The sequence below is a fragment of the Sorex araneus genome, chromosome 6, assembly GCF_027595985.1.
Source record: "Sorex araneus isolate mSorAra2 chromosome 6, mSorAra2.pri, whole genome shotgun sequence".
Taxonomy (NCBI): domain Eukaryota; kingdom Metazoa; phylum Chordata; class Mammalia; order Eulipotyphla; family Soricidae; genus Sorex; species Sorex araneus.
Genome location: NC_073307.1, coordinates 101353935 through 101368045, shown reverse-complemented (window position 1 = coordinate 101368045; position 14111 = coordinate 101353935). Strand labels below are relative to the sequence as shown.

At 53.6% G+C, this 14111-nt stretch overlaps 1 protein-coding gene across 3 annotated transcripts in view; it reads right to left on the bottom strand.

The window, feature by feature from the left end:
• Positions 1-990: 990 nt before the first annotated feature.
• FAM168A (family with sequence similarity 168 member A) overlaps positions 991-14111 on the bottom strand; it is a 187170-nt gene continuing 174049 nt past the window's right edge. For all 3 annotated transcript variants that reach the window (XM_012934934.2, XM_055141780.1, XM_004618202.2), the window contains 4 exons: positions 10266-10408; positions 8483-8657; positions 6161-6291; positions 991-5562 (listed from right to left, as the gene is read on the bottom strand). In XM_012934934.2, the coding sequence (XP_012790388.1) occupies positions 6179-6291; positions 8483-8657; positions 10266-10408 (431 nt within the window). In that variant the 3' untranslated portion in view covers positions 991-5562; positions 6161-6178. The remainder of the gene's footprint in view (positions 5563-6160; positions 6292-8482; positions 8658-10265; positions 10409-14111) is intronic.

Here is a 14111-nt window from a genome sequence, read left to right as displayed (position 1 = left end):
GGGCTGCACCTTGGCCCCAAGGGAAGACGAAGTAAGACTGACAGCGCCTGAGCTCCCTTCACTGTCTGGGACCACAAGCCAACAAGCCCCTCCTGGCTTCCTGCCTGTCACAGAAGCTTGAAGCCAGTTTCTGCCTCACCGCAGATCGGGTGTGAATGCCAACTCTGCCCCCCCCCCACCCTTTGTCTTCTTTGGGGCAGGGGTGAAGTCTGGGGCACACAGAGGGAGCCTGCATGGAGCCCTTTGCTCTCCTGGCCCTGCCCCAGGTACTTGCCCTGCTCACTTGCTTGTACGGGGCTGATGGGACTGACTGGTGGTGCTGAACAGAGTGAATTCCCCACAGGGCGGGGGCAGGGGTGGCGCGGGGCACTTGCTATCTGCTGTCCGATTCACAGCTCAGTCTGGTCAGAGGCACTGCCAAAGTTGCCCAACGCCGAAACCCAGGGCGGCCTCATGTGGCCTGTGGGGACAGGCAGCATCGTGTCACTGGTCACCGTATCTGGTGAACTGTCTAGAACCAACTGGGGGAGCAGCCAGGCAACCTCCAGCTCAGGGATGGTCTCGTGTCCCCTCCGCCAAGAACCATTCGTCAGCTTTTTTTGGAAACTTTTTTTTTTTTAATAGTTATTGAATGTTCTACAGCTTACAGTAAATATCATAGTTACAAATTCTTGGCTTCAATCTTTCAGAGTGATCACTATCTGATCTTCAAAACAAAACTAAACAAAAGCCCAAAAGAATCCAAAACAATAGAACAAAACCAGATTTACATTTCATACACACAAGCGAGGCCATGGGGCTTTCCAACCTTGATACTCCAGGCTGTGTTCTGAAAAACACCTCTAAGTTCTTTGTCAAACTACTTGGAAGACACCAGTCAAAAGTTTATTATTATTCTTATTATTTTAAATGTTTTTTTTTAAATGTGAGTTCCAATAAAATTTAAAAATTAGATTCCAACCTGTGGATTAAAATGAATTAAAAAATACAAAATCATATACAGCGCTCTCACAGGGATGTTACATGCCATGAGAACAGGTTCCTGTCACGTGACAGGAAACAGGGATTCCTTTGAGTCAGGAATGGGGCAAGGACATCACAAACTCCCAGCTGCTCCAGGCCGGGCCTTTCTTCCCCTTTGGCCAGGAGGAACTTGGTACTCCCCACTGAACTGGTAAACGGCCACATGAGCTCCCCCTTTTCCTGACTCTGGTCTGAGGAGGGAGGCAGGCTGGAGCCTCAAGATGCTGGTCAGGCCCAAAGTGGATTCCACCATTGACTGCTCAGGGCTGGTCCTTACTCTGCAAAGCTCTAGTTCTGGTCACTTCCGGAAGGCACACACCCCTCCCGCAGGCACTAGAATGGCCTCTGGGTTGGACTCCAGAGCACGAAAGGCAGAAAACCCTTTAGAGAAACTGAGGGAGGGGGGACCCAAGTTTGGCTCAGGCAAGGCTGGATATGGAATGTTAAAGCTGGCCTGCTAGAAATTCTGAAGGCCGGGCCCTGTGACATCTCATTTCAGAAGCAAACTCTCTAGGCCGGGGAAGGTGGCAGGTCAAGGACCAGCTGTCCCCAGAGGGGGCTTCGGAGTCAGGTCAGTCAGCCGGCAGGGATTCCTCTCCTGGGGTCTGCTTCTGGAGGCCACACGGGCCTGAATTCCCCTGAAGCCAACCCCACCTTTCACCTCGCCTGCTCCTCCCCGAGTCCCATGCTTGGCAAGTTGCAGAATACCGAGCTCTCGGGGGCCTGTCGGCTGTTAATGCAGATTCCGTATCCTTTCACTCAGTTGCAACTGAGGCAGAATGCCAGGGGGACACATCGAAGTTCCAGTCTGAAGGCCAGTGCCAACATCACCGAGACCCAGACTCGGCCAGTGCCTAGCTGGGACTCCAGCCAGGCCGTCTGCTGGGTGAGTGGCAGAACCTGCTGACCAAGGGCTGCCCTACTTTCTGCTGTCTCTCTGAAGGCCACCAGAACAGAGCGAGCCCCTGCGTGTGGCTGGGCGAGGGGACTCCACACCCGCAACGACCCGCAGGAGTTAGGGTCGAGAGAGGGCCACAATGTCTTCAGAACTCATCTCACAGGACAGCCAGCAGCACTGGCGTCACATGCGTGTCTCTGGCCATCAGGGTGGCCCAGGCCCCCTCAGTGTGCCAATTCCAAGCAGGGGCGCACCAGGGCCCCGAGGTGTCCTAAGTGACATCAGGCTTTGTGAGCTGCTAGCTAGACATGCCTCTGGGTCCCTAAGGCCCCAAATGGCCCTCTCCCGGCAGCTGGGGGGACAGATTTCCTGGGCCTTGGTGGCGCCATCTGGAGGAGAGTTGGGGATCTGAGTGGGCAATTTTTCAAATCTTGGCTCTTTATGCTCTGAGCCCTGAGAACTTTGGCAAATCTCTTAAGCTTTCTGAGACTCCAGGTTTTCTTTTTTTTTTTGTTGTTGTTTTGTTTTGTTTTGTTTTCAAATCTAGAAAATAGGGGTTTTGGCAATATCTAAGTACTCTGTCAGGGCAGAACTGGACAGGTGCGTGCCCTTTCAGCAGTCAGGGTTAGGGGGACTCGCGGGGACTGCGGGAACAAGGCGCTGCAGCTGCAACTGTTCTATCTCAGGGCAAAGACATTAAAACGGGGGGGGGGGGGGGAGAACGTGGCAGAAAGGTTAGGTTTCAGGCTCTTACCACTTTGGGGTGCTCCCACTTCCTAGGCCCCAGGCTGAGGACAGTTCGTCAGGTAGAAGTGGAAGGGGCCTAGCTGGCTGCTGATGGTGGGAGCAGAATTGGGGGTAGGGAGACAGGTCGGTGACAGGGCTGTCACATGGGCTTGTGACCTTCCTGCAATAACAGGGCCGTCTCCTAGGTCTGACTGACCACTGGGCCATTCAGATTCTTTGGATGACACCCACAGTGCCCCTGATAGACACTGTGACAAACTCCCACCGGGGTGCCCACCACTTCCCCTGTCCTCCTGAGCTCAGTCCCTTTGCAGTGACCCCCCCAAGCTTGGCCAGGCTTGTGGATCTCAGTCAAAGAAAGAGGGCAAGACCAGCAGAATCGGGGTTCCAATGCTGTGCTCCCCACGCCGGGGGCCTATCTCTGACCTTGAGTTATGGACCAGGCAGTGCTGAGGGAGGGCAAGGGCCCATCTGGAAGGCAAGGGGCAGCAGACCGGTGGGATGTGGGCCTCTTACTGACAAGTCACTCTGCCTTTCTACAACGTTTATTTCCTCTCCAGTCTCACGGGAGGAACAATCGGCCATGCAGGTTAGACCAGGTGAGGAGTGTGAATCGGTCCGTGAACTGTGAAACGTGAGGTGTTACTCGTGCAGAAAGAAGAAAAGTAACAGGTTGTTCATTCCGGGTCTCTTCCTCTTCCTCGCCAGCAACTCAGCCCCAGCCCCCCCACAGGTGCCAGGGGTCCCCCCGCCTTCCAGACCCAGTGACCTCACTGTCAGGTGGCTAGAGCCACTGTGATAGTCTGAAGGCTGTGAAGTGCTTTGAAATGTATGAAGCACGTGACGAATGCAATGGTTTCCTATGACTGCCATGATTATTTTGGCTTTTTCTAAAAATGAATGACATAATCTAAAACCAACTTCATCCATCCTTACAGACTGGAGAATAGGAGGAGGCATTTGGGAGGGGAAAAAAAAAAAAGATTAACACTGGAAAATGGTGTTTTAAAATGAAGCCTCTTCAGTGCCCCAGGGCAGACTGTTTAGAACGGCTGGTTCCTCCTCCCAGTCCTGCCGTTCCCTGGAAGGCCAAGAAGGCGGCCCCCTTCTGGGTCTGGACTCAGGGTGCTGATGGGTTCTGCCTTCCCAGGAATGGCCAAATCGCCTCTGGGGTCCTTCCAGCCCAGACGTTTCCGGACTTTTTTCTTTCTTTCCTCCTTTAGGAGACACGGAGGTAGGAATAGGGATATGTATGTCCAAGTTTGCATGAATTTAAAATGAAGAGTCGTTTCAAAGTCCCAAATATTATCAAGACCTCGTTTGTCCAGTGTCCCTGCTCTCAGCAGGCGTTCGGGGCCCCACCCTTGTCCTCTCCCTGTCAGACGAGGGCTGCTGCCCCAAAGCTGGGCCCCTCTGCTGCAGCCCGCCTGCCTGCCTCTTCTCCCGGGGCTGGGCCGTGGGTAAAGATCCAGATGTCTTCACAGAATTTCCAAATGCTAGTTCTTCATTTGCAATTTCTGTTCCTGCCATCTGCCCCCTGTGACCTCTGCCCACTGGCTGCATTTGTGGAGGATAAAGAAGAGAAACAAAAGCCCAGAGAGTGTTCCAGATCTCACCAGGTGTGGGCGCTGCTGACTTAATTTTTTAAGAAACCAAGCCCAGCCGTCCCTAGCTACATTTCTCTTGGTCACTTGCCCCTCGAAGAGGAAGGCTGCATTGAATGCTAATTTCCAGGATTGCTAGGGAAGGTCTGTCCTCTTCTTGCACCTCCGCTTCCTCAGCTGTCAGTCAGGGGAATGGATGAGATGATGGCTAAGGTCCCTTCAGGCCCATGAGTCTATGAAATGTTTATTGCTATTGCTTTTCCTTCACTGTCCTGACCTTCAGAGCCGCCAGCATCCCCCTGGAATGTGGTACCTTCACTCTGGCCATGGATGGCATAAGTAACCAAGGCCTTGGCTTGTCTGCCAGTCCCAAAGACCAACGGGCAAGCCCGTTAGGAAGGGCACAGGGAGGAGAGATATGCCAGAGGTTTCGACTCTCATCAGGAGTGGGTCTGTGGAGCTGATGTGGCCCAGGTCTTCTGAGGCTTTAGAGGCTGGGATCTGAGGCCAGGAAGCTGCTGGCAGGTCTGAGGAAATGCCAGGTCAGTTAGCATTACTGTGCAAATCAGAGGGCCCAGGCCCAGACTATGTGGTCACAGACCTGACCACAAGCAGACACTGACCTCTCCCCTCATCTTCCCGAACGCCCTCCCCCAGCCCCCTCAAGATCTCCCTAAATAAGAATCTGGTATTCCCAGGATGTCAGTCCAGGGTGTTAGCTGCTATGAATATTCCTACCTAATCAGGTGGTTCTGTTCTTGGTCTGTTGCAATGGTTCTCAGAAGACATATATTTTGTGAGAAGACATGGCAATGGCCTAAACTAATCTCACCGAAGAAAAATCAAAGAAGGAATCTCCCAGAGAATGTGGCCGGTTCCAGAGCTCAGTGCTGACTCTGGACAGGGCCACGTCTGCTCTGCTGGGCAAAGGAAACGGAACTTTCTGTTGAACCACTACAACATGCCCCACTCTCTCCTGCCCCCAGACTGGGGTACCTGGGGCCTGGACACTCGGGGAAGGAGAGAAGAGCTGAGGGAATGTGCCTGGTCAGGAAGGAGGGGGAAGGGCAGAACTGGAAGGGCAGCGGCCAAAGGGGAGACAGTGGGAGAGGGTGTTTAGAAAAAGCAGCTTTAACAAAAGACCAAAGCTAAAACCAAAAACCACTAAAGATGCATAAAGTGACCCTTGCACTTCCGTTCTCTTCTTGCAAGTAGAGGTGGTGCTGCTAGGGAGCTGCTCCAGCACCGGTGTAAGACTTGAGTAGTTGCATACAATGTGGGACTCCAGATCTGGGGACGAACAGGGACAAACCACGAGTCACGTCAGGAAGCCCCTGGGAGCCCACCCTGAGCCTTCTGCTGCTTCCTGCCCAGTGCCCAGCTCTCCTCTAGCTGCAGGCTGGCTGTGCAGCACCCCGTGGCTGGGGGTGGCAGGGGGAGAGGGCTTTGCTCAAGGTGGTGCCAACAGCCGACTGCAGTGAGATTCCCTGTGCAGCCAGGAGGACGGGCTGGAGCCAGGCAGCAGCGAGTGCAGTTCTTAGGCCTCGGCCGGAGTCCAGGGCCCAACTTCGCTATTACGGGTGAAGCTGTGCTGCTGAGATCTGCGCTCATGTGGAAACCAGAGCCACTCACCTTTTACGTTTTGGTTTTTGGGCCACACCCAGGGGTGCTCAGGGGTTACTCCTGGCTCTGCACTCAGGAATCACTCGTGGCAGTGCTCGAGGGACCATACGTGGGGCCAGGGACCAAACAGACAAGTGCCCTCCCCGCTCTATTGCCACAGAGCTACCTGAGCTACCCTGGGGCCAGGCGGCTGAGGAACACCCCTGCCCGCTTGGTCTTGCTGGACAAGAGGTAGCCTCCCCGCCCCCTGCAGGGCCCCACTCACTTGGATGGACGGCAGGCTTTACCAGTGTGGGGGCACATAGCTGTACGCGGGGGTCCCTTGGGCCCTGTATGTTGGCATGGAGACAGGGTGAGCCCCAATCGCGGTGTGCTGGGGAGCAGTCAGCAGGGTACCTGCAGATCCAGAGAGAGTGACACTGAGGGGAGGCTGGGTCGCAGGGCGGAAGAGGACAGAGCACGGCCTCAGGGGCAGAGCTCCTCCCCGCCTCCTCCCCGCCAGCTGATCTCCAGGAAGGCCTCCGGGACGCACGAGGCTGGTTCTCATCAGACTCTTCCTGTCTGTGACTGCAGGTTCGCCTGGTTACGTTCCCACCAACCTAGCTGCTCCTGAGGGTAGGACCTTGGGCCCAACAACCAGTATTCATTGGTCTGGGCCCCGATGCCCAAAAAGCAATAGCTTCCTCACCGGTTCAGGGGAATGAGGCCTCAGCAACCCCGCAGGGGAAGAATAAGCCCCCTCCTACCACCTCATCCCTGTCCTCTCTTCCCTCTGCTGGTTCTTTAGAAGTTGAACCGCGAGTGATATTTCATGTATTTCATGGCCCTCTTGTTCTTTTTTTTTTAGAGTGGCCTTTTATTTTTTATTTATTTATTTGCTTCTTGGGTCACACCCAGCGATGCTCAGGGGTTACTCCTGGCTTTGCACTCAGGAATTACTCCTGGCAGTGCTTGGGGGACCATATGGGATGCCGGGGATCGAACCCGGGTCGGCCGCGTGCAAGGCAAACGCCCTACCCGCTGTGCTATCGCTCCGGCCCCGGCCCTCTTGTTCTTATGCTCATCCAGACTCTTCCCTGATTCTGCTCTTCCCCTGGCATCTCCCTTGCCATCCTCCATGTTTCTAAAGGGCGCTGGGCTGTTGCCTGGTGAAAACCCCAAGTGGGTAAGGACGGGGACCCCTGTACCTGCTTCTCCTCTGGTGTGCCATTCATTACTGGACAGGCTCTGAGGCCCCTACTGTTGGGGCCTGGTTTAAGTTATTTGTTGTAATCTGCTATGATATTATGTAGTTGAAGAAGACATATATCGTCCACATACCGCTGGACCAAGGAAGGGTTAAAAGAGTCAGAGTCAGACCCTAAAATTCAAGAGCAATTATCATGCTGGCTGTGTCAATGCCTGACAGGCCCTAGAACTGACAACCCAGGGTCTGATGGCTACGTACAGAGACAGTTTGCTCCTGTGAGAGGCATGGCTGCAACTGAAGTGAAGCCTTATCGAGGTGAGTCTGTAAACGGTATCTTGTTTGAAACATAAGTAAAACCATAGTGAATCGTGTCAGATCTCAATTAATACTACGGGGTGTAGTTAGTTTGGTTTTTTTTTTTTGCTTTTTGGGTCACGCCTGGCGATGCACAGGGGTTACTCCTGGCTCTGCACTCAGGAATTACCCCTGGCGGTGCTCAGGGGACCATATGGGATGCTGGGATTCGAACCCGGGTCGGCCACGTGCAAGGCGAACGCCCTACCCGCTGTGCTATTGCTCCAGCCCTACGGAGTGTAGTTTTAGAGTACAAATGTGACCTCAGTTTTTGCATCATTTGTTCAATGGGTTAGAGTCCCATGACCCATCGCCATCCCTGGGCTCATCGCGATGAGATAAACTTCTGGCTTCTTCCCTTCTGCGCCTCGGCTTTTCCTTGCGTTATGGCGACCTCGGGTATAACACTGCCTGCAGAACAGCAACGCTTGGTACCCTTCGTTTTCCAGAATCCTGTGGCTGTGAGTGCTAGCATCCTCCTCTCTCCTCTGACCACAGGCTCCCAGGGACCTCCTAGCTGCCAGGGCTCTGCTTAAATTCTTTTGCTGGCTCCTGTTACTGACAGGTACTCGAACCTCTTCACTTCCTGTGCCAACTGCTCTGCTCACCCTCTCAGCTCTACTGCCTGTCTTCTAAGCTTGCGGAATCTGCCACTCTTGCTCCTTCTGTCTGAACTGCCTTCCCGCTTCATCCCTCTGGCTCGCCTCTGCTCTCCCCTGAAGGGCCAGTTCAACAGGTCCTACTCAGCGGCACCCTCCTGATCCTCGAGAGCAAAATTCTCTGTTTACTTATTTATTTTTAGTTTGGGGGCCAAGCTCTGCAGTGTTCAGGAGGCCCTGAGTGCTAGGGACAGACCCTGGGCCTCCTGAGCGCAAAGTCGGTGCTCAGCTTGTTGAGCCCTTGAGGACACATTTTGAGGGGTGTCCCCTGGGTTCCCAGAACCCTCTGGCCATGGGATTTCTCATGCTGAGCCACTGTCAACACCTAGACTGGGCTCCAAATTGTCAAGAGTCCCTGGGGGACAGAAACAGCACCTGCCCTCACCTGCTGACATGGCCATGGTGGTGCCTGCCACCATGCCCATGGCCACGCCGTTGGTCCTGGGCGCAGCAACAGGGGCCGGGTAGATGGCGGAGGGGATGCTGTTGGGCTGGACGACCGTGGTGTGGTGGATGACGTGGGGCTGAGCAGCGTACACGGGCTGTGTGTAGTAGGCTCCCTGCGGAGAGAGGCCACAGTCACGCACTGCGACAGCTGTCAGAGCTCCTGAACGCACCCGGCAACGTTCAGACGCTGTCCCGGGCTCTGCACTCTGGAGTAATCCTGGCGGTGAGGGGCCAGCATGAGCTCAGCCCATGACCTGACTCTGCGGTCTTCACTTGGGTGCCAGGGCGAGAGAGGAGAGAGGGAGCCTACTTCCCCCCGCAACCTGAAGGAACACAAGCCCAGAGATGGGTGGGGGCCCAGCTGGGCCTCTGCTGGTCTGGAACAGAAGGTACTATCCTGCCTGCTCCTGGGTGACAGCTCTGCCCCCCAAGTTCTGATTCTGTCCTTTTCAAATACTGATGGTGTACAGCAGCGTGCCCAAGGCCAGACTGGAGGAGAGGTCCCTGAGAGTTAGGGCTTACTATCTGCTTCCGTCTAGACAAAAAAGATGAGGTGGGGAGCAGGATCTGGGGAGGCAGCCGCTGCCTGGGTCACACGCTGCTATTCGAGGCTCCAGACCATATTTCAGTTGACCTTTGGGTCAAGGAGATGGCAGGGCCGTGCTTCACCTTTGTCCCGGGGTCGTCAACAGTTTCTGATATGTAATGACCGGATTTTCAGAATGCACGGGGGCGAGTGCAGGGGTCTGTGAACAGAGTGCAGAGCCCCCTGTGTGTGCCTTGCGCCACCCCCTCAACAAGGAAAATGGACTCAACCTCCTCCTGAAAAATTTGACTTTCTACCTGGCGATGGTGGTGGAGTACAGTAACTTGGTTCATCAAAAGCATAAACATTAACATCACTGTAAAACACATCACCTCAATAGTAAAATAGAAATAAAAAATAAAGCCCATACGTATATAAAAAAAAAAAATCACTTCTGTGGGGCTGGAGCGATAGCACAGCGGGTAGGGCGTTTGCCTTGCACGCGGCCGACCCGGGTTCAAATCCCAGCATCCCATATGGTCCCCTGAGCACCGCCAGGAGTAATTCCTGAGTGTAGAACCAGGAGTAACCCCTGTGCATCGCCGGGCGTGACCCAAAAAAGCAAAAAATAAAAAAAAATTAAAAAAAATCACTTCTGTTTAGTGCAGAATTGCCCCCACTCCCACCCCGTGTGCACAGAGGAAGATGAAGAGGCTCTCTCGAGCCCAGAGCCCCGAGGCACGAAGGCACAGAAAGCATTCACCTGCTTGAGGTGATACCAGGAACCGGTGTCAGAGTCTGGACACGTGTCCCACCCCTGTTCAGCTAAGATTCTATCCAGGAAGGATAAGTGTGGGAGTCAGGGTCAAAAGGCCCAAGACATATACAGTTCTCTCATGACAACCAGCGCCTGTGTGACTTTGGATAAGTCACTTTCCTCTGTGGCTCTCAGTTTCCCTACCTGTGTAAAAAGAGGTTAAGTCAGACGGTCTGCAAGGATCCCCAGCCCCGACATTCTGAGTTTAGGGGCGGAGTGGGGAGGGTACAGGCTACTGAACAAACTAGTGTTTCCAGGTCACAAGTCACAGCTCCACGGCGGCCAGAACCACCACCTCTCCTCGCCCATCCCCCCTGCCCCAGCCGGCGACTCCTTTACCTGCAGCAGAGGTGGGCTCAGGTGTCCGAGTGCACCTACCTGGGCATACAGATTCTGCTGGGGGTAGGCACTTCTGATGGGATACATGGCCGTCTGATAGGGGTTGGGTGATGGGGAGTAGGGGGGTGGAGCAGTGTTACTCTGGGTCGGCGGGACCTTGTACGGTGTCCCTGCAGTGTATCCTGTACCAAGGCGATAAGAGAGACTTCCAGTTAGTTAGCAGAAGGACACGGCTGGGAGGCAGCAGGGCTGAGTCTGGGCTGGAAACAAACAGGCACAGATGGGCAACAGGGCTCTCCCTGAGGCAGCGCCCTCGTCCTGGTGCTCAGCACTGCCTATGTGACACTGGCCTAATTCTCTGGGTCACCGGGCTTCTTTCTTTTCTTTTTTTTGGGGGGGGTCACACCTGGTGATGCTCAGGGGTTACTCCTGGCTCTGCACTCAGGAATTACTCCTGGCGGTGCTTAGGGGACCACATGGGATACTGGGAATCGAACCCAGGTCAGCTGCATGCAAGGCAAACACCCTACCCGCTGTGCTATCGCTCCAGCCCCGAGGGGCTCCTTTCTATAGGAGGACAGGACCAGCTGTTGTTGCTGTTTTTTTCCTCCTGGGGGTGTCTCCCTAACAAACGGTGCTCAGGAGGCCTGGGAGACTCCACTAGCACTTCTCAGCCAGCTGGACCTGTGGTTCAGTGCCAGGGCCTGAGGATGCGATGCTGCTCCAGGGACCATGTGAGTCGGGAGGGAGCCCTGTGCCCTAACAGCTGTACAATCTCCGGCCCCAAGGACCAGCTGATTTCATTTTTTTTGGTTTTGTTGTCTAGTTTTGGGGGCCACTCCTGGCGATGCCTCGGGCTTACCCCTGGCTCTGTATGCAGGGGACCATAAGGATGCTAGAGATGGAACCTGGGTTAGCCATGTGCAAGACAAGCACCCTACCATTGTTATTAACACTCCCCCCCCCCAGCTGACTCCTGAGAGAACACTGCAGCGTGGACAGTCTGGGGAGGAGAGCTGGGCACCGCGGATAGGAGGCTGTGCAGGGAGGGGGGAGTGTCAGCTGCCTGCCCTGGGCGGCCCTGTCTTGCCTTTGTCTCAGCACCCCAAGGCATCTTCTGTGGCTCTTTCTGTCTTTTGGTTTTTGGTTTACTTCCCCTCCCCCCCCCCCCGCTCTCTTTTCCTTGTATTTCTCTATTTTTAGACTTCCCACCACAACTTTCCTCTTCCTCTGTGCCAAGTTTTAAGGTAGAAGCCCATCCATAAGCCCAGGCAGAATGCCTCATCTGGGAAGCGGAAACACTTTGCCCTGGAGCCTCCCCCGCAACTCTCCTGGGGGGCTGCCTCTGCTTGAAGTATGAAGCTGGGTCACACGAAGGTCGATGTGGACCCGGAGACCACGCCATGTTGGGGCCTCAGCAGTGGTGGACAAAAGCTGGGGCTGGGACAGAGAGGTCAGGTGCCAAGAAGCTCATGATCAACATTCCAACAAACAGTGCTACCTCTGAATATTCTAGAAAGGAGAAACTGAATCTCAGTTCAACCGGGGGGGAATGTGAAGCTCATAAACAAGACTGTTCTTATAAGATCGCAAAATGGAATTACTTGAGGGAGCCCCAGTGACCACGAGATCAAGTGAGCCCTCTCTTGTACAAAAGGGCCCGGGGCTCAGCAAAGGCTGGCCCTGGGGAGCTGTCTGCTCTCTGTGCTGCAGGCACAGTTCCTGGGGAGGCTGGCTGTGCAGCAGCCCCCACGTTTGGCTGGGGCTTTTCCCGGGAGCCTGTCCTATCTTGTCGGGCTGACAGATCACTCGACCTCTCTTCGTCTTGGCTCTTTTTCCTACAAAGTGCTCCTCAAGGACCTTTTTAGCAGTCTGATGCTATTTCTGCCAAGAACTGGGGGACAGAATGGAAAGGTAGAATATGGGATGAGAGGAGAGTGAGGTTTTGGTCTAAGCTTTCCCCTAATTTACTAAGACTATCGTTAACTATTATTTTGTTTGTCAGAGGGCTAAGGACAAAGATCTCTTCCTGAACTTAAAATCCACAGGTTTTTTTTTTTTGGTGGGAGTGGTACACCTGGTGGTGATCAGGATTGACCCCTGGCTCCTGGCTGGGCTTGGGGGACCATATGGGGTGCAGATCAAACCCCAGTCTGCCGTGTGCAAGGCAAGAGCCCTACTTGCTGTACTACTGCTCTGGCTCTACAGCCCTATTTTTAAAGGTTCTGCGTTTCTTCTGCCCTGAGCCCAGGTGAATGGATGCTGTTGTCTGGCTTCTAGCTCTCAGCTTTGGTGAAGCCTCTCCCTGCCCACCATGTGTGGGAACTGCTGGTTAGTGGCCTCAGGAGCTGCCCTGTCCTCTCCCAGGATAACAGTCATTTCTCTTTCCACCTGCAGATCGAGAGTTCTATGATAAACTGAACTCTCGATTAGTGATCAAATATGTTTGTAAGGTGAGTAGTTGTAGAGTGGAAATAACGCATTCCAGAGCAGGCAGCACTGCGGAGTCAGAAACTAACTGCCATGGAAGTACAAGTGAGTCAGGGCAGATGCCCAGGCCAGACTCCTCCAGGAATGCAGACTGCGGAGTCTACTGTCAACTGTGGTCACAGACACAGGGCAGTTGTGGGGGTGACAAGAAGCCTGGGTCAGCGGACAGATGGAAGCAGGGCTTTACCTTGGAGTGAGTTCATACATCTATAAAACCAAGGCTTCCTTTTCTTCTTCTTCTTCTTCTTTTTTTTTTTTGCTTTTTGGGTCACACCCGGCGATGCAGAGGGGTCACTACTGGCTCTGCACTCAGGAATTACCCCTGGCGGTGCTCAGGGGACCATATGGGATGCTAGGAATCGACCCCGGGTCAGCCGCGTGCAAGGCAAACACCCTACCCGCTGTGCTATCACTCCAGCTGCAACCAAGGCTTCCTAAAACGATTATGTCTCAGGAATCCATCACAGGCTGTGACTACAAGGGGACTTTAATTGTTTTGCTCAAAGAAAAAGGTGCAGCAGGGCCATCATTGAACTGGGGGCCCAGATGGCTGAGTATCACCATCAGCATCCCTGGAGCACTGCTTGGGAAATCCCAAAGAGGGCAAAAAAAAAAAAAAAAAAGAAAATACAAAGGAAGAATGAAAAAAAAAAGGAGGAGAGGCAGCAATATAAAAGATATTAGATTTGTCTCTGATTCTATGACCCTGAGAAGTTTTATAATGACAAGAACAAGCTGAAGCTCTAAGATAAGGATCTGCAGGAGACTATTTCCAAATCTGTTTTACCTCAGAACCTTTTTTCCACATGATTAGCATTTAAGACAGACAAAATAGGGTTCTTCTAATTGCAGTGTTTTTGGTAAATGGAATTTCACCAGAAGCCAGCCACCCCAAGCATTACCACATGGACCGGGGCTGCCTTCCTGCTGTTAGTGGTAGTTAGGACAGAGACCACATACCCCAGGAAGCCTAAAATATCTTACTGGACCCTTCACAAGAAAAGTCTGCCTACTTCTTAGTTTTTATTTCGTTTTGGGGTGACACCGGCAGTATTCAGGGGCTACTCCCAGCTCTGGGCTTGGGGAAACAATGTCTTATTGGAGATGGAACTCAGGCTTCCTGCCTGCAAAGTACAGAGTCTAGTCCTTTGTGTCCTCCCCCTGCCAACTCTGTCCTGATTTAAAGGAATAAAGCAAAGATGAAGCGTCCTGCCAGAGTGGAGAGCATCTCTTCTATGTGCGGGCAGGTCACTGCTGAACCCCAAAGTGCCAATCTCTCAGGGGTCTACTACACTAAAGCTATGTGTCACTGAATAACGTTATGGGTAGTCTGGAGTCCAGCCTGCTGCCTGGGTGTAAGCCCCAGCCCTGGCGCTTAGCAGAGTGAATTCTTCA